General features: G+C 36.9%; 3 protein-coding genes across 5 annotated transcripts in view; 1 reads left to right on the forward strand and 2 right to left on the reverse strand.

Annotated features, from left to right (window-relative positions):
• The first annotated feature begins 740 nt into the window (after positions 1 to 740).
• Positions 741 to 9,363, forward strand: LOC103711494. The gene is made up of 5 exons (XM_008797649.4): positions 741 to 895; positions 3,336 to 3,388; positions 7,176 to 7,349; positions 8,737 to 8,817; positions 8,902 to 9,363. The coding sequence occupies exons 1-5, from the start codon at positions 815 to 817 to the stop codon at positions 9,071 to 9,073; spliced, it is 561 nt and encodes a 186-aa protein (XP_008795871.1). The 5' UTR covers positions 741 to 814; the 3' UTR covers positions 9,074 to 9,363.
• A 1,301-nt stretch (positions 9,364 to 10,664) lies between these two features.
• Positions 10,665 to 15,542, reverse strand: LOC103711495 (eukaryotic translation initiation factor 4E-1-like). The gene is made up of 6 exons (XM_026806375.2): positions 15,192 to 15,542; positions 12,254 to 12,372; positions 12,026 to 12,148; positions 11,340 to 11,786; positions 11,142 to 11,209; positions 10,665 to 11,045 (listed from the first exon to the last, which is right to left on the reverse strand). Exons 1-4 carry the CDS (start codon positions 15,466 to 15,468, stop codon positions 11,781 to 11,783), a joined length of 525 nt encoding a protein of 174 aa, XP_026662176.1. The 5' UTR covers positions 15,469 to 15,542; the 3' UTR covers positions 10,665 to 11,045; positions 11,142 to 11,209; positions 11,340 to 11,780.
• Positions 15,543 to 18,163: 2,621 nt separating this feature from the next.
• The window catches only part of LOC103711496 (methyltransferase-like protein 22), a 10,300-nt gene continuing 6,020 nt past the window's right edge, over positions 18,164 to 22,443 (reverse strand). For 2 of the 3 annotated variants that reach the window (XM_008797657.4, XM_008797653.4), the window contains exons 3-9: positions 20,866 to 20,936; positions 20,686 to 20,788; positions 20,497 to 20,547; positions 19,262 to 19,418; positions 18,847 to 18,991; positions 18,623 to 18,728; positions 18,164 to 18,533 (exon numbers count right to left, since the gene is read on the reverse strand). In XM_008797657.4, coding sequence (XP_008795879.1) covers positions 18,385 to 18,533; positions 18,623 to 18,728; positions 18,847 to 18,991; positions 19,262 to 19,418; positions 20,497 to 20,547; positions 20,686 to 20,788; positions 20,866 to 20,936 — 782 coding nt within the window. In that variant the 3' untranslated portion in view covers positions 18,164 to 18,384. The remainder of the gene's footprint in view (positions 18,534 to 18,622; positions 18,729 to 18,846; positions 18,992 to 19,261; positions 19,419 to 20,496; positions 20,548 to 20,685; positions 20,789 to 20,865; positions 20,937 to 22,443) is intronic. The other variant, XM_008797654.4, reaches the window with a different exon arrangement.

Raw genomic sequence — 22,443 nt, forward strand, 5'->3', positions numbered from 1 at the left:
TCCCCTTTCTATGCAAGCTTTCTTAGCTAATGGAGACAGAACGGAGTCATTGGCTTTGTCTAGTTTATCTATCTCTCTCTCTCGCTTTCACAATCCGCATTAGGTTAACTATGAATCTATCCGATCACTATAGTAAAATCATCTTCCAAATGAATAAACTTGGCTCTCAAGATGAGTCTTGCATAGCTGATGTTTTCTTAAGCAGTCCTCAACTCAGCTTTAAAAATAGAGATGCGGCCGCAAGCCATTGCTACTAATTTAGAGTCAAAACATCTAATTAGAAACCTTGCATCTTTTCTACCACCACCATCAACCATATTCCACCTCTAATCGAAAACGAGGGCTCCGGTTTTTTTGTTTTGTTTCGATGATGCCAATAATGTCTTTGGTGTTTGATCATTTTCAAATTCTCGCATCCGTCGCCGTCCTGTCGCGATCATCAGCAGGAGATCAGTAGCAGCACTCAAAATTTTTCCAACTTCTTTTGCAAAGTTGCAAGGTGGCCAACTGGCTAGAGCCCAGGTGGATCTCTATCTGAATTGGTGGGCCATTTAGTGATGGGACACGGGCCTCCAATGTAGCCCAACATGCTCTCTGGCGGAGGAATTGGGCTCCTTGTTTTGTGTTTGGTTATCTTTGGACCAGGGCCCTAATTTTTTTTCCTCTACCCAGGCTTTCTTGATTAGCAATCCAAACCGTAGATCCCTAATCGAACGGTTTAAACAACACAGCCTGGGGAGCGAAGGTCGGCGGATTCCCCCACTCGTGGGGGATAAACCCCCGGTGGGACGGCTCGGGGCGCACGTCTGTTCTGATGCGTTCTGCGAGAGAGAAGAGGGAGAAGATGGAAGCCGGCAGCGATTCCGACGCGCCGGAGGAGATCACGGCGGAGGAGGTCGGTTCTTATCATCCCAAGCTATTATTTCCCCTCTTTTTGCCTATCCCTTTCTCACCTTAAGCACTGCCGGAAGGTTTTTTCCTTCCCCCTATAATGCAGTCATAATAACTTGGGTTTATTTAGTAGATTCTTTTGGAGGTTTAGTTTTCGATCGCGTGGAAGCGAAAGGCTTCTTTAAGAAATTCTTATTACTTGTATCGATGGGTTTTTTCTAGTATAGCACAGGGTTTTATTTTTTAAAATCGATAATTGCAGTTAGAGTCTCCTTGAATTATATGTTATATGTTTCGCTGTAGAATCGTATTCCTTGTCCAAGCTTTTGAACTTTTCTGAGGATTTGTTTGGGAACAAAGTGGGTGGAATTTGTGTGAAGGAGAAGCTTGTGACAACCCTAGAGAATGGCCCTTAATAGGAACGATTGGTGAATGACGCGTCAGAGAGGATGGAGATGTACGATCGAAAATAGTTTGGACGAGGCTTGATGGGTATGGTTTTATGGTTATGTATGTATGTGGAGAAAGTTGGTGAATTTGTTTACTGAAGATATATATTCTTTGTTCTGTTAATCAGTGAGTGATCATGCTTTTTGCTGGACACCAAAACACTTGTCTGCATCAGTCTTTATGGTGTATCGGGAATAGTTAAATAGTTTGATGGATTGAAGTGCAATCTTTCAAGATTCCAGTGTAATCTTGCAAATCTAAGGTTGAGAGGCACTAGTGGCTCATTTCTCATTGGATTTTGGTAGTTTTGGCCCACTCAACTGGCTAAAAGACAAAAGCATGCTGTTTTTGTTTTAGTTTCAGCTGGACTTGGAGTCCATATCAATCCCAAAGTTTACATTTTTCTCAAAAATATCAAACATTTTCCGCATATTTTGAGATTGTTGGTATCACACTAGTATGACTACCATAGTGAGGATGTCTAGGCCTACTACAGTGGTCATTCATTCTTCAAGCGGCGAGAGGTTCCACTGACACATGGACATACCTATGGACTGGTAAAAACCTCCAAACATATGGAGATCCTTGGTATGGCTTTACTTAAAGTTTTGATCATTGAAGGCCATAAAAACCATCTTTGGTGGATTTACTTGTTTTGATTTGTCCCAGTAAAAGTGTATAACATATTTGCTAAAATTTGTTTGTCTTAGTGATGTTTATGCCTAGGCTATATTTACATTAATACCTACGTAATCAAACTATTTGTTTATTTTGCTGCAATTTGGTAATTGTAGACCTACAGTTCTCACATTATTTAGTTACTTTGGACCTGTGTGGCATGTTTTCAAGGCTGGTTGGGCTTAAGTAGGGTGTCATGTGGGAATGAGGGGTTAGGAAGAAGGATGTGATGCGCATAATATTTCAGTCTAGGATGACTAGATGTTCATTTTGGCAAGAAGCAGAAGTGGAACACAAGGACAATGAAGTCTTGCTGCTAAAAACAAATCGAAATAGATAATGAGCTAGTTTAGTTACAAGATTTCTGAATCTAACATTGATATAGTTATCTTTCCCTGTGCAAGCATGAGGCATGTATGACTACTATATTTTGAATTATTTTTTTTTCCTTGTTGTATTGAAAGTCTTTGCGCAATCTTTTTTGAAGTAAATATCATAAAAATGATAATTTATCATCTTACTTTTTTCAATATCTTTATAGTTTAGAAATCTCATTACTTGGGTTTCCACAAAATTACATCGCAATTTTGATACTCCAGTTCCATATATTATCAGAGTTCCTGAAAATTAGTTTTTCTTGTTGGAGTTTGCTAACCAATATGGACAAACATGAGCAGTTGTAAGCGGCATTATTGCTTGCTGCAATAGTCTGTGCACTTTAGCCAAGTTGATGACACAATGCATGGCTTATATATGTCATGTGAGCTGATTTTTCTCCAAGGTAGATATAAGTAGAATCTTCAATTTATGCCTATAAAGGTTATATTCGTGCCTCTGGTTTTAGTTTGATCTTTAAGTTCATGATTCCTTCGTATTATTAGGATCTAGAGATGTGCTCTCTGAATTGTTAATCATAAAAGAAACTCTTTAAAAATATTGAAAGAAAGAACTTCACTTTGGACTATGTAGTAGTCATGCAGAAATATAGATTACAAATAGGCTATGCATACGGGGGAGAGATAAGGACCAACCAGCTGAGCTACCAGCTGTTGGTTAAATAGGCTATCTGTAACTTTCTTTCTTCTAAGGGTACAAAAGTTAACTGATTATCAGCAAAATGATATTCTGTGTCATTTTAGTAAGCTACAAATGGATGCTCTGGGACCTTTTCACATGCTTTCATGGGAATTTGGTTTCATTACTCATGCAACTCTTCTATATACACATTCTAATATTCTGTCCTTGTTCTTTCTTATTGATTTCTTTAATGCAACATGATACTGATAGAATCCATGCTAATTGTTGATGCTTTCCAGGGTATTAAGCAAGATGAAGAAATTCAAACAGTCCGCAGAGAGAATATTATGAGGTATCTTTTTCCATCTGTAATTTAATGTCTTTACTTTTTCTTCGCCAAAATTTGTTTATTCGTGCTAGTTCTGCATTGTTGATTTTCATGAGATATGCCACATATGAATCTGCGTCATATATTGCTTCAAATTTTTTGAACTGCCTTTTATGTTTATTACTTACAGTGCGATGTTTAGTTTCCACTACAGCTCTTTTTTAGTTGGGAAATCCAACTTTTAATATCATTGCTGCAAAAACTTTTTTCTTTCTAGTTGTATATTTTCCTTAGGAATAGATCCCTCAGTTTCTACTAAATGAAGAATGAGGCTGCATGATAGTAAACATGTTGTATTTGCTTATTGATCTTCTATTTCCCCTGTGTATGACTATGGCCCTGTTTGGGGGAGCTTTTGGAGGGCCAGAAAGCACTTTCTGGCCCTCCAAAAGTACTTTTAGATGAAAAACTGTGTTTGGTAAATTTTTCAAAAAGCTGTTTCAGCTTTTGCGGGAAGCTGAAAACAGCTTTTGGGAGGAAGCTCCAATTTGGAGCTTTTGAGAGGAAGCTGTTTCAGCTTTTTCGGAAAGCTGTATTTTTGACAAAAATGCCCATATTAAAATAACATAATTACATAGTTTGTCCCTTTATAAACCTAAAAATCTGCTGGAGCCAAGAACCCTAGCCGTCAAACTCCCTTCCATAAGAAAAGGTATTTTTCTTTTCAATTTTTGCATGCATCTCTTGAACCACATTTTAGAAGAAAAATTTTTTAATCCTTTTCCATACCTTCCAAAATCAATCTATTGTTTTTTTTTTTTTTATCATCAACCTTGCGGCCCACGCTGAGGTCCTCCTCGAGCGTGGACCACGAAGAAGAGCCCCTGGACCGCGAAAAATTATTTTATGGAAAATTATGGAAAATTATTTTATACTAATAATTATAATATTTTATACCTTTATTTTTGTGTTATACTATAAATATAATATCATATTATATTATATCATAATACATTAATATGTGTATGTTAAATAATTTAATATTATGTTATATTATGAAAAATTAATTTATACTAATAATTATAATATTTTATACCTTTATTTTTGTATTATACTATAAATATAATATCATATTATATTATATCATAATACATTAATATGTTATGTTAAATAATTTAATATTATGTTATATTATGAAAAATTAATTTATACTAATAATTATAATATTTTATAACTTTATTATTGTATTATACTATGAATATTATATTATATTACATTACATTATAATACATTAATATGTTATTTTAAATAATTTAATATTATGTTATATTATGAAAAATTAATTTATAATAATAGTTATAATATTTTATACCTTTATTATTGTATTATACTATAAATATTGTGTTATATTACATTACATTATAATACATTAATATGTTATTTTAAATAATTTAATATTATGTTATATTATGAGAAATTAATTTATACTAATAATTATAATATTTTATACTTTTATTATTGTATTATACTATAAATATAATATATATTATATTATATCATAATACATTAATATGTTATGTTAAATAATTTAATATTATGTTATATTACCAAATATGAATTTACTCTAATAATTATATTACTATTATGCTATATTAACATAATATTATTTTATATTACAATAATATTATACTATATCGTATATTTATGTATTAATTTATGTTATGTTTTATTATGTTCTGTTGTATAATACTATGCAATGTCCTTTATGGTAATTTTGTCATACAAAAGTACTTTCTCAGTTTGTTTACCAAACACAAAACAAAGTACAACAGCACTTTACGAATGTAGTTACCAAACAGCAAACAGCTTTTTATAACAGCTCTACTTCAGACAGCTCTACTTCCAACAGCTCTACTTTTAACAGCTCTACTGCCAACAGCTTCCCCAAACAGGGCCTATCTCACTCAAACTGCTCTCCAACCACACAAACTGCTCGTCACTTGAGTTATTGCAAAATTGCTCTCATGGCTTCCAGATTCCATCTTCCATCAAGTAAATTATCCATATACATTTTCTTAATACCTTTTATTATATAAAGTTTGTTACTGCTAATAAGGATGTCAGTGCACCACAGTTCAGATAGTCTAAAAATAACAGATGATGAATGTAAGGATGTTTGATGTTCTCCTCAAATCCAGAATATCTTTTGGGTCCTGTAATTTGTTGTAATATTTTGCATAGGAAATATTTGAAGACTAGTTTTATATAAGTTTCTTAGGCATCAAGGGGGAAGGTAGTGCTAGCAAAATCATGGGGTTCACATACAGCATGGATTTTTAGACTCTGCATGATAGATTGGTAAGTGCAAAAACAAATAACCGAAGAAAGTGACCTATGGGAAAGCAAAACCCAGACAAAATAAGGGTAAGAATTACGGGGAGGGATTGGCGAAAGCTGCTGAGCAATAAAAGAAAGGCAGATGCTATGAAGAAAAAAGCAAACTTAATTTCATGGCTTTTGAAGTTTTATGCAAGGAAGAGCAATCTAAAGCTAGGATAATTGGACTGGAGTTGCATTGGCCTTCTCTAGGGCTTCCTGTGCACAAACTACAGTCACAGGTCTTCACGTGAGGCTTTTCTGGTGTCAAACCATAAGAAGGGAAACTTGGGGTTCAGTCAAGGGCATTATGGATTCATATTGTATCCATAATGAAGTCAAACCACCAAGAAGCACACTCAAGAGAGCACTCAAACCTAAATATCTATTCAATTGTTTGAGTCAAAAAATAGAAGCACATCAATATTTATAGAAAGTTTCATTTTTAATACTTTTAGGAATCATGCTGTCCAATTGATCTGTTTAGGATTCACATGACAATAAAAAAAAAAAAAAAAAAAGAGAACAAGACTAAAAAAATCCACTAGCTTATAACAACCTTTCCAAGTAGAAGAATATATTTTAAAAAAAAAGGCCTAGAGAATTAAAGCTCAGGTCATGGTCAGACTAGCCGCTGCATGGCAGAAGTGTATATGCCCACAGTTTTGCGGCAACATTTAGCTAAACAGTCCTTCACAGAAAAGGCCTGAAGTTCTTTGATTGAACTATGATGTGCATGATTTTTGAGCTATTGGAAGGCTTGTTTTGTAAGCTATCTAATTTAAGAGTGTGTTTGGTTTTCTGCTTTATAAAAAGAGAAGGAGAAGCCAGAAGCTAGGTTTTCTAGATTCTCCTAGAAGCACATTTTTATACTTTTCTTCTTGTAGTACTTTTCATATAATATTACCAAACACTTGTTTTTTGGGAGTTCTGTGCTTTAAATGTCATTAATGCACTTTTTAACCAATGCCAAATATGCCCTAAATCTTAATGGAGCTAGATCTTTGACCCAACTTTCTAAGCTAATCACGATAATATTTAACACAGAAGACTTTCTAAGCTAATCATAAAAATAATATTTGACATAGAAAGCATATCTGTCTGACTTGGACATGTTGCTACAAATATTCAATTAGCTTTCCATATAGGTAAATTCATTTTTATGCTAATTGCAGCATATTTATATATACCTTGAGGAGTATTGCAGTACCTTATATGTGACTTATAAGGAGTCTGGAAAACTGTAATATTTCAACTTTGCTATTGGCAGCTATATATCCTCAAGAGCCGATGGACACTTTTGAATATATAACTCTGATGCTACTTTTAATTTTGAAATTCTCGTCCTAAAGCTGGCAGTGGTGCTTTTCTTGAGACCAGCACTTATGTCAGTGGTTGGTTGTATTGTTTTACATGGATGGGCTTGTTCTTGTAGGGTGGCTCAGGAAGGCAAAGAGCGGAGGAGGCAGTGGGCACAAAGAAAAGCACAACCAAAATCAAGCAAGGAGCACACTGTAGAAATTAAAGAGATGGAACAACAGCAGGAGGCACCCTATATCCCAGGAATGCTTCCAAGCAATATCGTTGAAGCTCTTGCAGCGCGTGAGAAGTATGTTCCCTTTATTTCTTTGATCAATGGCTCTGTTTGAGCTTGTTGGCTTGTTTGACATTTTAAGCTTTAGATGGTTGCTATTGGTTCAACTTTTGTTTCATTAGGATTTGAATTGGTTAAGTCAACCTTAGGTATGGCACAATTACCCTGCAAATCTGCATCTTCAAAGTTCAAACTTCTGATCACCAGTCATGTGAGGGCAGGCAGCACATTATGGTGATTAAACATGTTCATTTTACTTTTTAGATGATGAACCTATCAATCATCTCTGCCTGCAATGTCTGAGTTATTAGTTCTGGAGTTGTGTACACCTTGGTGACTTCTGATGGGGCATCTCAGTAAATTACATGGTCTTGGAATTTAAAAAGATGGTAATATTGTGTAACGTGGTGGGAGGTGTGAAGAGAATCATAGGGATCTTCGGCGGTTGTAGCTTTTGTGTTGATGCAAGCTGGTGCAATATCAGTTTAAGACTGCAAAGGCTAGTTCCTTGTTTAGAGGGTGGCAACTCCATGATCTTTTTTCTCCAATTCAGTGGCTTTTCTGTATTTTAACCAGTATCACCATCTTAGTGGTTGTGCTGTTTTTGTTTCTACGTGGCCCTTCCTCTTGGGGGGCTTGATGAACAAAACCTATTACATTATAAAAAAATAAAACAGTTATGAATAATAATATGAGTTTCAATGCCATGGAATACTGTATAAAACTTGAGAAGATGAGCCAAGTTGCTCCACATTATAGACATCTCTGTCAAGGCATGTTTGTTGAGTTCTGTAGTGCTCGGCTCTAGTAGTAGCATACCAAGTATACATACCAAGTATAGGTTATCATTTTATTTATTTTCTTTTTCCATTTAATCTATTAGTGAATGAAGCTTTCCTTTTATCACATTAGTCACTTCATGAAACTATCATCCTTTTGGACTTTCCATGGTAAGCACATAATCTCCTCTCTTTTGTGGCCTCTGCCCTTAAAATATCCAATTGCATCAAAGTGAGATGCATCTGGTTAAAAATCTCAAGGCTAAAAGATCTTTGGATTTTTTTTCTTTTCTTCTTTTTTTTTAAAGAATGCATGGATTAGCTCCTTTCTTGTTGTAAAGAGGCCATTAGCCTGTTAGTATGGCTTCCCATTAAGAAATTAGTTCCTGGTAAGGGTCTCATCACTCAAACTATATTGTGTTATATCAAGATGTTGAACAGATAACTGATACATGTATATATCCGAGCACTTAATTCTCGTAGCATGCTATTCTTTTTTAAGTTCAAATTTTTTCAGATTATATTATCAAATTATATGCACAAAAATAATTTGCTGCCAATATGTTGGATACCCTGCTCATAATATGCAAAGAATAGAAGTAAAACTGACCCATTATATGTAGGCAAACCTTCTCATCGGACTCCGAGGAAGAGATCATAGATCATCAACCTACCACAAGAAAGAAAAAGCAGAAGTCCTCTGGGTACTCATTCCGTGTCCTATTATTCTAGAAAAGTATGCATAATTTGTGATAGTCTTCTGTTAACCAATTGCTATTTTTTGACAGGCCTGAAACAGTTATTTTAAAAGAGATCCCTCCTGCCCGATGCTTGCAGAATTCCATGGAGTTTCTGAAGAGGAGAAAGATGCGGGTCCCCAGATCAACCTCTGTTCTGAAAAATGCAAATCAGGCATTGCGCCTCCTTTCATCGCAAGGCAGCTTATTTAGCAAGAGTTGAATGTGTCTTCTCTCTTGCGCCATGGCTCCCTCTTGGAAATCCCCGAAAAATTCTAATTGCAAGCGCCATCACTATATAGTTCACGTGCTATGGGTTTTTGGAATTTATTGATGATTCTATTGGTGTTCGAAGATTTTGTTCTATATATGTTTTGACAAATGTATCTAAAACTTGATTGCTACAGGATGTTTGAGAGTTAGCATTGTAGCATCTCTTGTCTGGTTAATTATGAACACCTTGAAATCTTGAATTCTAAACAAGGGTATTTAGTTGCTGAGCCTTTGAAATGATGAGGTTAGCTTTGTTGGAAGAAGGATAGGTTGATCTAATTGCAAAGGGTCTGCGAGCCTTCTTAAGGGCAATTTTTTTTTTTGAAAGGCCTTTTTGAATTTAACACTGCATCATCAGTTTTTGGCAAACCATGCCCTTGTTATTCCCACAACGTCCCAGGAAAACCAATAATAGATAAAATAAAGCACCTTTTTTTAACTTTACCTTGAATTAACGAAATATGATTGTGGGTTATGATTTCACTGATGATGGGTGTCAAAAGATGGTTCTACTCTTTACGTGTACCAATTTATTTAATCTTTATTTGTGTGCCCGGAAGTATATAAAAACGCCATATTTGTATGAAGTTTTTCTAATTAAAAAAAATACTTTTTTTGCATCAATAGTAAGCTCGAACAGGATTCATATAGATTCCCTGTAACAAGCGGGGTCGTTTTGTAAATATTAAGGAAAGATGTTTTCTGTAATTTTCTTATAATTAGATATGAAGCTAGTAGGGTGGTTTTGTGAGGAGGAATATTTTTTTGTAAACATATGATGATACAAGGCGTTATATGAGAAGAAGAGATTATGAAATCTGAATAAATGCAATGCCTAAAGAGTGTCGATCATACTAAAAGTATTCATGGTGAGGGAGGCCACGTATTCTGCGACCCCAGCTACATAGGATCCCTCCATACCAAGGGCCTGAAACTGATAACAGACTTGCCGTGTTACCTCTTCGTTTAGCCTCTATAACCAGTGAACAACTGCCATCATAACTCCTTATTAGACATCTTCAAAGTACGGGTGGCAATACTTAACCTGTTTTAACTCATTAACCCATTTAGCTTAATCCAAACCATTGTCGTCAAGTTGGGTTACTTCTTTTATAAAGTTGTTAGGTTCAGAATTAGCTTTTTAATCCATTTCAATAAAGAGGTTGGATTCAGGTTCATGAATTTTTGACCTACCTGCATCCGACTTGATCCATATGTAACCCTACCCCCTGTCTCTCCCCTGTCTCTCTCTCTGCATCCGACTTGATCCGTATCTAACCCTACCCCCCCCTCTCTCTCTCTCCATCGACTCATCCACCAGTGGTTCAAGATGCCAAGAAAGAAGTCGGCCAAGCCCCAACAACCCTCATGGATAAGACTTAGAGAATGTAGCATCATCTGGTTGGAACATCTCCACCATGCAGTTTTCAACTTTCCTGTTGACTTGCATTTTCACAAGCAGGCACCAGAGGTGTTTAACAATGCAAACAGAAGAGCTTTTGTACTCCAATCCCTAGACCAGAGTGCCTCGGGCTTCACTATAATCATATAACAAGAGGAAAATCAACTGCATAAGTGGAGCATCAAGTCAACATTAGTTTAAGAAAATAGAAACACACACACACACACACACAAAAGGATCAGCTGTTTAAAACAGGTCAGCAGCTAGACTGACATCACTCACAAAAAGCTATACCGGATCAAGAAGGAATGATACCACACTAAAAGAAATAAATAGTCAAAATCCACCGAAAATACCCTCAGAAAGGAAACCATACACTATTTAGTGTCGTCACCACGTGCTTCTGGTTAGCTGCTAGAAAGAGGAATTCATAGGTGCGAGCTGCTTCCTGCTTGTTAACATAAGAAGATCATATTTGACATCGACACTTGGCAAATCTGTCATGCTTCTTTGCATCATCCTGTAATCAAAAGAGCATTGCCTATAAGTACATGGTGAAAAATCTCTCCAGCAAGCACAGAGTTCAAGAATTTCGATGAACAGAAAAAGAACTTACATGCAGTATAAAACCAATAGTGTCATTGTAATCCAGTATAAAACCTTCCATTGTTTCCCAATGCTCACCTGTAGAAGTACTTCTTAAAACAAAAAAGAAATAAAAAGAAATAATATACTTCAAAAAGTCATTCAGCATATACATTGAGTGATCTGTGAGAACTTGAAACATAGCAAGCCATGTTTAGTCATGACTCACGTAAGAAGGTGCATGACATGAGATGGATCCAAATGGCTCTTGGTGCTGATATGATCCCAGTCAGACTGACCTCCAGTAGCACCCAGCATAAAAATGTAGACAAACCAGTTCACTCACAGTTTGCCTCTGACCAACTAGAAACAACAGGACACTAACACGAGCCATGCATCAATTAGCCTCAAACTACAAGAGTCATCTCATTTTATAAGAGCATCGGATGTTGAATTAAGGAATGAAGCATGAAGGTGTAAGAGTGTATCACAGTTGGAATTATACCTGATGCCAACCCTCGATTAGTCTCCAAAATTCTTGGCCAAGGCAACTTTGAACCAAAGAGGAAATCCAATGAAATGTAGTAGTCCAGTCAGCAGATATAAAAAAACCTACCTCATAAGTTCCATGCTGGCAGGATATGTTTGTGACGTATAACGTTGCCTATAATTAACTCTGTGGATAATATATTCACACAACTTTGAGCATGCTATTAACAAAAGCAATTTAGGAAGTCAAGGACAACATGTAGATGTCTCAAAGAAATGAAATGAAATACTTAACCTTCTAAATCAATAACACCTACATATTTGTATGCCACAGCAGTACACATAATATAACTTCATATTGGAAATTAACATCTAAGATTAACTGTTCCATAGTCAGACAGCTAAAATACATGCTTCAGTGTTTACCTGAGCAGCTTCATTCAAACCATTTTTCATCCAGATAGAAATCTTTTCTTGTTTTGCTCGTACATTGACGACTGCCCCACATATTTCTTCACCATGATCAAACTGCTCCCCAAGAATAGCTAACTAGCAGAAACATAAAAATTTAAAAAGAATGTAAAATTCATCAGCAGACTGCATCTCCATGTTGTGTTGCAATAATAATAAGAAGAAATGAGAATAGAAGCATACTGTGTATAACCACCAAGTATCAACCTTCCCCCTAGAGTAGCTTATGGTCCATTTTCCTCCATTTGCACAGACTGGGTCCTCCCATTTTGGCTCTATCTTGTATTTGAAACGGGAGAAATCTGCTCCGACAGCAATTTGCTTGGTCAATGTATATCTATGAGGACTCGTGCGGACGTGTGTTTAGTCCCGCATCGGTTATTCGTTGGATAGATTTTGCGTACTTATACAGGATCAAGGAACTCAAATAATACCTTCCGGCTAGCCATTTTAGGTGAGATCTAAAGTTATTACAAATGATATCAGAGCGGACCCGACCCATAACCTATGTGAACTAGGAGATACTGCGGCATGGATCCATTGGGGCCGATCACGGGCCGATCATAATGCTTGTGATTAGATTTGAATGGATTTAAACCCTTGGCCCGACGAGGACTTCAGGGCTTAAACGGAGGAAGTATGTGAGGATCCGTGTGGACGTATGTTTAGTCCCACATCGGTTATTCGCTGAATAGATCTTGCGTACTTATATAGGATCAAGAAACCCAAAAATACCTTCCGGCTAGCCTTTTTGGGTGAGGTCCTGGGTTATTACAATATTATTGTAAAGATTAGAAAAAAAAAGGGGTATACAAACATATCATCAGTAATCACTACTTCATCAGTATGGAAGAGAGTAATCAAGTGAGTAGCGAACTAAAAGCACATAACACAAAAATGTATGAGTCCTTTAATATAAAACATACAAAAACAAGCCAAGCAAAGAGACTACTCACAAAAAATAAAGCATCATAATTATATTAAATGATAGACAAATTTCAAATTGTTGGTAATAACAGAACCATGCACTTAATATATGATAGAGATGGATTTGACCTCTTAGAAAATGAACCAGGATTGAAAATTTATTTTCAGGAGAAAATTTTAACCAGCTTGTCTGTAATACGACTTCCAACAAATATAGAAACATGAAAAAGGCCAAACAGCAAATAAAAGAATAATTCAAAATCCTCACCTCTCATATTCAATAAGCTGTCAGTGTAATCTCTGACCACTGCTACTACAATCTTCTTAAAATGCTTTAAAATATTCATATCCATGGATTGCATTAAATATACAAGACCGTCATGGAGAATAATGCCTTTTATAAACTAGGGAGTAGAGGAGACCATGACTAAGAGCAGAAGTTTTGTTTATTGAAGGAACTTAAGCAGGAATTCTCTTCTTTCAATGACATGGTTTGTCCCAAGGAATAACAGGTGATGCACTCTAGTTAGAAGGAATGAAAGGATAACCAAAGGGAACCAGCTAAGCGCTCCAGTCTTATCCAATAATGAGTAATAGGAAAGAGAGTGGAAACCATGGATTCCCTAGAACCATAGTCCTGAACATGAAAAACTGAACAAATTCACTGAAAAAACTGCAGCAAGATACTTCCACTGACCACAATCCCAATTTTTGTGGTCTCAGGAATAGGTACAGCATAAACCATCAGATTCCTTAGGAAATTGAATTACAATGAATTTGGAGATCAGATTGATGCTATGGATGATTATTTTGCATAGTATGTAATCGATAAAGCCAGTACTATTTTTACCTGAATGGATCTTCAAAAGAAAAGCACAAAAATGGTCTGAAGGTGTTAAAAATCATAGAAATATTCTAATCTGTAAATGAGTAATTGCTGCAGGCAAAACAAGAAATCAATCAACCAGAAAAGCTGTGCAAAATGGAATACATAATGACAATAGTTTACGAATGATAGCTTCTACTTGTTTACCAAAATAAATGATAGCTTCTACTTTCTTAAAAGCGAGAACTTTCATTCTGAGACACATGGCAAGATGAGTTTATTAAGAACATCTCAAGATGTAAATATGCATTTCAATAACCACTAAAATTGAAAAGAATTTGCCATTATGCTTGACAAGATCAGTGAGAGCTGAAGCTGAATGATCAAAAATATATTCCTAACTTCTTTGTTTCTTCAAAATGAACTCTAGAAGTTTAGAAATCATACATAGTCCTTAGGCCGATGTGGTTACATGTTCAAGGAGAGAACTGCTAAATCCTGAGTTGAAATCTTAATTTGTTGGGTAAGAGTACCCACAGGAAGAAAGCAACCTGAAGGTTCTCTCTTCATGGCATAGTTTTAATTTATGGGGATTGGGGAAGTTCATATTGGTGGTGAAAACCAACAGAAATCCCCTTTCGTCCTTCCGTTAATACATTAGCAGTGAAAGAGAGAATATAATTATATCCATCAAAGAAAACCACCTCCCACTGTATCAGTTGCATGCAATTGGTCCCATGGTTACTATCATAGTATTGTGTTTTATGAACTTAGTTATATGTCCTCCTTTTATTGGTAGCTAACTCTTAATGCCGTGATGAGTGAATGCAGTTGCATAAACATAACGTTAGTTTATATGATAAATTAGTCTAGAGAATGCAATATTAAGAAGTATATGTATGTCATTTGTTTAGAGATGTTACAAACTTATAATAGCAGTTTAGGCTAGATTTAAGCTTTGGCTTTGTGGACATTAGACTGCAATTAAACAATAAAATGGTATGTGTTTCTTAATCACAATCTCTAAGAAAAAAATCCAGACCCACCTAAGACAAAGCAGGCCTAGGGAAAAACCAACAGTTACGAATTTTTACAATATGTCCTTTGGTGACTAGAAACCAAAAAAAAAATCTCCGAAGCTCATAAGTTCAATTTAACAAGAAACGGTACTTCAGTTATCATGAACCATAACAACATCAAAGCTTAGAAACTCTTTCCTCCCAACCACAACAACAAAAACAAATTACAAATCCATTAAAGAATATAAAGTGTCTCAGGAAATGCACCTCAGTCCGTCATGATAAATTCGGAACGAAGAAGAACAAAAGAACATTCTTTAGCGAGAGAAGGAGAGGGGGGTTACCCTACCCCCTTCGACGGTGGAGAAAGTGTGGACGGGGCGAATGGAGCTTCCCCAAGCGGCCTGCTTGGATTTGGCGGAGGGGTTGTCGAACCAGAAGGTCCACGAGTGCTCCAGAGGATGGCTCTGCCGCAGCCGCCGCGGTCCCTCCTCCGTCTCCGATAGATTCGGATTCTCCACGATCTCCCCTTCCTCCGCCTCTTCCGTCACCGCGGCCGTCGCCATCGCCGTCGCCGGAGCCTCCTTGCCCGTTCCACCGCCCTCTCTGTTCTTCTCCAAAACCATCGCCTCGCCTCCCTCTCCCCCCACTTCTTTCTCTCTCTTTCTGGAGCTCCGATTTGATATTCGGACCCTATCCTCCTACTCCTAGCCCGGGCAGTGGTTGTTATCGAACCTTGCCCATCGGGCCGGATTCGCGTACACTAGGTCCCTGACCCGGTCCAAAAGAGGTGTAGATTTAGCAACTGGCTGTTCGGACAATAAAGGTTAACAGAAGGTCGCGATGTCCGAGGTGGTCGGATGGTAGTCCATATGCTCGGGTGGCGACGGCTCCGGCACCAATCGTTTAAGAAATGATGCTGGTAAGAGAAGATCATGCTCGAATTTTCCCTTTTAACATCGAATCCAATATGAAATGATAAAAACAAAGAAGTCTTCTTACCAAAAAAATATCCAATAAAAAATTCTTTAATACTTAAATTAGAATCTTAGGGTTGGAAATCTAGATTCTGTACTAGTTGAATCACTGAAGGGCTCGATAATCGGCTATTCAGGTCGTAAAATATTAGCAGAAGATTATAATGTGCCTTCAAGATAACTAGGTGGTGATCGATGCGATGCACTTGAGTGGCCATAGGTTGATGTAACACTATGTGGCCTTAGCATGGTTAAAAAAACAAAAGATTGATGTAACACTTCCAATTCCGCAGCTTTGGCCGACATTCCATTTATAGCAGTTAAAGGTAATGAAAGTAACTGTCGTTGCTTAGCATTTTTATCGTTCATTTTATTAAAGTAATATTTTTAGATTTGAGTCTCCGAAACATATTTAATCCCACATTTTTTTATGCAGCTAAACTGCTCGAGCAGTAACCATCATTTCCATTATAATGGTAAGTAAAGGTTTCAAACGGTTCCATATCATGGGATATGATCTTCCTCAAGTATCATGCTCGATCCCAAGATACATTTGATAGTCTCCATGTCATACATGCCAGTGCCTCCAACAAACATGGTTTTGTAATAAACTTGAGATTCTCAAGAGCAGTTAAAAGGGGATTTTCACCAATTCTTTACATTAATATTGGTTCAAGTCATCAAGTGTGTGTATATAATTCCTATCCAAAAAGAAGGTGTCTTTGTATTAATCAATGTTTAGGGGCTTTTGTGGAAGCCAATATAATTTGTTCATTGACAAATTCCTTCTAGGGCTATGACTGGCTACCGCGGAAGAAAGGGGGTTTAGCCAATTGGAGACACCACTTTTGGGATCATCATTTTCAGAGATCCAATTATCTAGCGATTGCATCATTTTTTTCCCCCTCTTCCGTGACTTCTTTCTTGCTATTCATCTAATTGTGAAGATTATTCAACGATAGCATAACTTGCATCCAAATAAGCCCAAGTATTATGAGTTAAGGTCCGTTGTACCGACCGCACCAATGTATCGGTGGGCACCAGTACCGTACCGGTTCGGCTGGTTCGGGCCAAAAGCCAAAAAAAAAAAAATTTGAGGTCGGTACGGGCCAGTACGGGTTGCGAATAGTCGGAACCGAAAAATATAGATGTACCGTACCGGTTCCGTCCGGTACTGACACGCACCGGCCCGTACCGACCTATACCGATCGGTACGGCAGACCATGGTTATGACAATATCATTATATGGAGAAGAAGTTCAAATATGAAGAAACATATACTATTTATTTATAATTCCTTACAAGTTCCATGAGTTGCACGAATTGTCCCACTCTTATGGTAAATTTCCTTGCAAATCCATGTATTTGTTTAGTAATTTACAATACCCACCAATTGATGATCAAGCCGGACTTGCTTCTATCTTGGTTCATCTTTTATCAAAGTTTGAAGTTTGCCAATTTTTGGCCTTTTATCTTGCTAGAAGTAATACTTGTTTGATGGATAAAACCAGATCTTCAATAGAGGAAGTTATCTTCCTATAGGAATAATTAACGTAAATAGAGGCTTTGTGGATCACATGATCCCGGAAGTTAAAGTTGCTGGATTCCCTTTGAAAGGTGATTTCCAATATCACCATTTTCTGAGGACTCTTGAGAAACTGCGTCTCCAATTCCACAGCAAAGCATCCAACGAGAGAGAGGCGGCAGGAGATATTCTTCCCGGTTTCAAAAGCTCTGATCTCCACTTCAAGCAATAAAACAATCACCTCTTAAATCATCTTAGTTATCCCTAAAATATGGAATTAATTATCTGCATAAGTCCCCAATTCACTTTTCCAATCTCACCCCAATTAGAAAAAAATATCATTTACTTTCTACCATCCAAGGAAATTTACGGCATACTACTGTGCAGATTCTCAGTCTGATTCCCATAGTTTACATCCACCTTTTTACCTTTGCTTATTGCCCTGATGATGAATTGGGATGTGGCTGCATGAATCATGATATAAAGTAAGCCCCATATTTCCCCAAGAAGCCATTCAATTCAATTCATTGCTTTCACCATTCCGGACAATATGGGTGCCGGAGCCGAAAAAACACTGCAGTCTGCTAAAAGGAAAAGCGTGCTATTCACATGCTTGCTAATTCTTGATCCAAGCCTCTTTTTTTTCTGAAAACATCTCTGGGAAGCCATCTGGACCAAAATTGGATTGGAAGATTGTGTTTGCAATTCTCAATGGCAAGAGTGCACTTGACTTCCTCAGTTCTTAAAAAGATCTGATCATTTAGGGGCATTACAGAGAGCTAAAGCAATATTCCACTCAATGGTGTGTGATACTCTCATATCCAGACAAACAGCCTCCCAATCAGGTTTGCCTCTTGACATTTACTCATAATGCAGTATCATCAGCAAACAAGTGAGAAAGGGATAAATTTTGGATTACTTGTTTTAAATTACAATGCTGAAAATACCCTTACCAACCAGAGTTCATTCTAGCGGCAGGCTGCTCGAGTGGGAAAAAAAACTAGCATTGAAGTCCTGCATATGGACTTCGCTACAATAAGATTACTTGAGTCTTGTTGAGCAATATGTGATCTTCCATATTTCTAGATCTTTTCCTCTTTCATATTCTCTTATGTACTGGGGGATCTGACCAAGATTGATTAGCTCGCCCACAAAACGTGGTAGCATTGTATCACCATGCCCTCCATACTCTGACCCACCAGAAAGGAAAGAAGAGTGAGATACTCCCAATGTGACGCCATTGTTAAATTTGACTAACCTGCAGTCTGAAGAAATGTACCTTCACCATCCTTCAAAAGGCTGCGAAAGTGCGCATACCCATTAGCAACAACATCAAGTTCCTCCAGACTAAAATTGTACCTCTTTTCCAAAGCCAAGTATAAAACCTAAAACCAGAGCCAAAAAAACACGATCCTTTAAGGCAGCCCTCGCAAGCTTCTATTTACCCATTATTTTTCCTGCTAAGTGGTCATTATTTTGCATGCAATGACGTTCTACTATTACCTTTTCAGAGCCCCATGCCATTAGCCTCTCCAGAATGCTGAAGAATGAGTCAGTGAGCTCATCACTGTAAATTACATCAGCAGCTAAAAGCAGTGTTGCTCTCTCAGCCTCCTGAATCTCTGATGAGGCCCATGAGTATCTAGTCCTGGATACAATGATATTATTCATTTAGTTAAACAATCAGGAACTTCACCATATAAAAGCAAATCCAAGCAGAGGGAATTCATATTTCAAAGAAGATCCAATGATGAGATCACTGGCAGATTAAAAAGAAGTTGCTGTCAGGATAGTGTTATATGCACCACTATTCATCATAACGGGATAAGTAGTTCAAGGGCATATCATGTAGATGGACAATGAAACACTGTAACCAACCAAATATGGGCATGATATGAAAAAATGAGTATATATTTACCTCGGCTGAGATGAGAAGTCACATGTTTGCAAATTAGGAGGCCATGTCTCCTTCCAATCAAGTTCCCGAATATAAATAGAAGGTTCACGGAACTTAAGCAGGTCAGAGTTGAGTTCAACATTAGCTGCACAGTTGCCTAAAACTTCCATGCCTCTATCTGTAAATTATCACAACAGGAAGCCTGTTCAACAGAACGCTCACCAGAAGAAAGTATCATATTCTGAAAGTAGCTTGCTTACAATTTAAAATGCCAGTTGAAGTGTCTCAGAGGACAACAGCATATTGATCTTTCTTACTGTAAATAGTGATAATGTTTTGGTACTTGAGGATCTGAGGGTTCATATATCAGTTGTAAATGAAGCCTAAAAGCAAAATGAAGATAAATCTACTCCTCTAATCCAAAGAATCTAAATTTGGTTTCAGAACACCCTGTTTTGCAAATTTTTAATAGGAAGTGTCCACAGTTCAAATCCTCTTTCACCAACTACCCACTCATGTTAGATCCCACAAGAAGGATTACTTTATAACACTGCGCATGTGATTTGTCATTTGTGTGGTCCATTCAAGTTTGTACCACTACCACATGAACCAAACCGTGGCCTCACAGAAAAGTATCCTTTTTTCAAGGATAAGTTTTCCAAAATTCCAGAACTAGATTTATATATATTTGCAAACAGGAGTATCAATGCCTTAGCCATGAAGCTTTGCTGGCTGTGACTACTAAAATTAGTTAGATGCGTAAGAGAAATTTAATGCACAGAGAACTCAGATGATGTTTACAGAAAGTTACTGAAATATCAACGAAGAAAGATCCAAAAAAGAGTATATCACACTGTAGACAAGAATAACAGGAGGCTTATAGACACATGATGATTTAAATAGTTTCAGACTTGAAAAAGGATATCCAAAGAAGTGGGGACAATGATCAAAGATAGAGAGGACAATAAAGATAGCGGCTAAAACGAAAAAAAAAGAATATATACTCATAGCGGCTAAAACAATCTCCAATCAGCCATACAAAGCAATCTCTCCTCCCATATTTTATGTCTTTTACATTAAAATATAACACAGTTTACATGTGCAGATAAGATGATTCAGTTACTAGTCATGCAACCTAATAGGTGAGCTGAACTAGAGCATGTCTGCTTAATGCAAAGCACTGGTACCTATCTTTTAAAGGATATTTGATCTTATAACCCAACAATTTTCAACATATAAATGAAATAATCACAAACCTGTTATGAAGACTGTCCTAGCAACTCTTGCAAGTGCTATACCAACCAAACCTGGTAAAGAGTTTCAATGAAACAAAAAAATTCATGCAATCGAGGTTGCTTCAGTAAGTTACTATTTCAAAACTTGATAAGATAGCTTCTTCGAAATCCCATCAGAGACAGAAAATTTATAGCAGCATTCAGGGTCACCTGTGCCCGCACCGAGCTCTAATGCAATGATGTCATTAAAGTCAGATGAGGTTAAACTTTTATGCAAGACAAAATCGGTTAATACCATTGCTGCTCTCCACACCTGAAATGACGAGAACAAGAGTAATGAATGAAAATATGAAAATAGAATTAAAAAGAATAGAGATCAAAAATTATTACTTGCAAGCCAACATTTCCAAGCGATGAGGTGATGTTATGTCGGATAATAAATCCATAATTCAGATATCTCCCTGCAGACACAGAAAAGTATATGGTTCAGAACTACTTGAAAATCAAGCAGGAATCGAGCCCATTGTATGGAAATCTCAGCAACTAAATTCATAATCAGTAATGAGTATAAGAGCAACCCAATTATATGAGCCAAATTTCAGACTCCAATTCTTACAAGGGGAAGCTTCAGATATTACAAAATATGTGCAAACATATTACAGCCAGAAAACACCAAATTACTCATTGTCATATTCAAATTCAAATTCACTGGAAAGCTATCTGAGGCAGTGGAAGGAGACCAATGAATCATGTAAGGAGTAGCATGCCTATATACTGGGAAAGTATAAATGCATGAAGATGGAATATACATTAAATCACTTATATACATGCTGTCAATGCAAAATCAAGTCTCATGCATGACGATGAGGGCAAAGAACAACGTGCTCTCAATTATTACTTCTGTGCTTGGACTAAAATGAAACAATTTGATTTCTTGACTATACATGAGGTCTCCAATGATCCTTCTCTTTGACAATAAGCCAAGCCAATAATCTCCAAAACTTAGTAGAACCTGTTAAGATTTAATGTTTTATTTCATATTTATTAATTGAAAGCTCTAGTCATTGGTAGGTTTGTCCGAGTCTTTAGGTATTTAGTTATTTGATTTCGTGGCTAAGAAAGTGTTTTATGTGTGATCCTATTTTATAGGAGTTGTGGTTAGTGCTAGGGTAAATCATTCTGATGTAAAGCCTATCTATAGGCCCTTTTTCTTTATCAAAAAAATGATGATGAATAGAGCTTTGCCATTCCAACACGTCTCTTTTGTCTTTCATTAACTTTGTATCAGTGGTATCAGAGCAAAAAAAAAAACCGTCTGAGAGAAAGCAAGAGAGAAAGAGTCCCCAAATAGTGAGGGTTCCCAAAACAGTTCAAAATAGCCGCAGCTATTTTCTCCTCTGACTTATTTTTTGTAGGAATCGATGGCTTCAGATTCAACTTTTGTGCAGGCGGCGATCCCACGTTTTGATGGTCACTATGACCATTGGAGTATGCTAATGGAGAATTTTCTACGGTCAAAAGAGTATTGGCCGATTGTTGAATCTGGAATTGAAGTAGTGGCACCAAATACAGTCTTGACAGATGCCCAGAAAACATACTTGGAAGGGCGAAAGCTAAAAGATTTAAAGGCAAAAAATTACCTTTTTCAGGCCATTAGTCGTCCCATCTTGGAAACAATTCTTAGCAAAGAAACTTCCAAAGATATTTGGGATTCCATGAAGAAAAAATATCAAGGCTCTGCTAGAGTGAAGCGTGCACAGCTTCAAGCTTTAAGAAGAGATTTTGAGACTCTACAAATGAAGGATGGGGAATCTGTCACCAGCTACTGTGCCAGGACTATGGAGATAAGCAACAAAATGCGATTTCATGGTGAGAAGATGGAAGATGTCATCATTGTGGAGAAGATATTGCGTTCCCTGACACCAAAGTTTGATTATGTCGTGTGTTCCATTGAAGAATCGAAAGACA

This window comes from Phoenix dactylifera, chromosome 1, assembly GCF_009389715.1.
Source record: "Phoenix dactylifera cultivar Barhee BC4 chromosome 1, palm_55x_up_171113_PBpolish2nd_filt_p, whole genome shotgun sequence".
Taxonomy (NCBI): Eukaryota; Viridiplantae; Streptophyta; class Magnoliopsida; order Arecales; family Arecaceae; genus Phoenix; species Phoenix dactylifera.

Bases quoted from the DNA above. Each gene is read 5' to 3' on its own strand.
- LOC103711494 (XM_008797649.4), top strand. From the start codon at position 815: ATGCGTTCTGCGAGAGAGAAGAGGGAGAAGATGGAAGCCGGCAGCGAT. The intron at 7,350-8,736 runs GTATGTTCCCTT...CATTATATGTAG, and splicing joins GCTCTTGCAGCGCGTGAGAA to GCAAACCTTCTCATCGGACT. The intron at 8,818-8,901 runs GTACTCATTCCG...ATTTTTTGACAG, and splicing joins AAAAAGCAGAAGTCCTCTGG to GCCTGAAACAGTTATTTTAA.
- LOC103711495 (XM_026806375.2), bottom strand. From the start codon at position 15,468: ATGGTTTTGGAGAAGAACAGAGAGGGCGGTGGAACGGGCAAGGAGGCT. The intron at 12,373-15,191 runs GTAGGGTAACCC...CTGTCGGAGCAG, and splicing joins TTTCTCCACCGTCGAAGGGG to ATTTCTCCCGTTTCAAATAC. The intron at 12,149-12,253 runs GTATGCTTCTAT...TGTTTCTGCTAG, and splicing joins ATACTTGGTGGTTATACACA to TTAGCTATTCTTGGGGAGCA.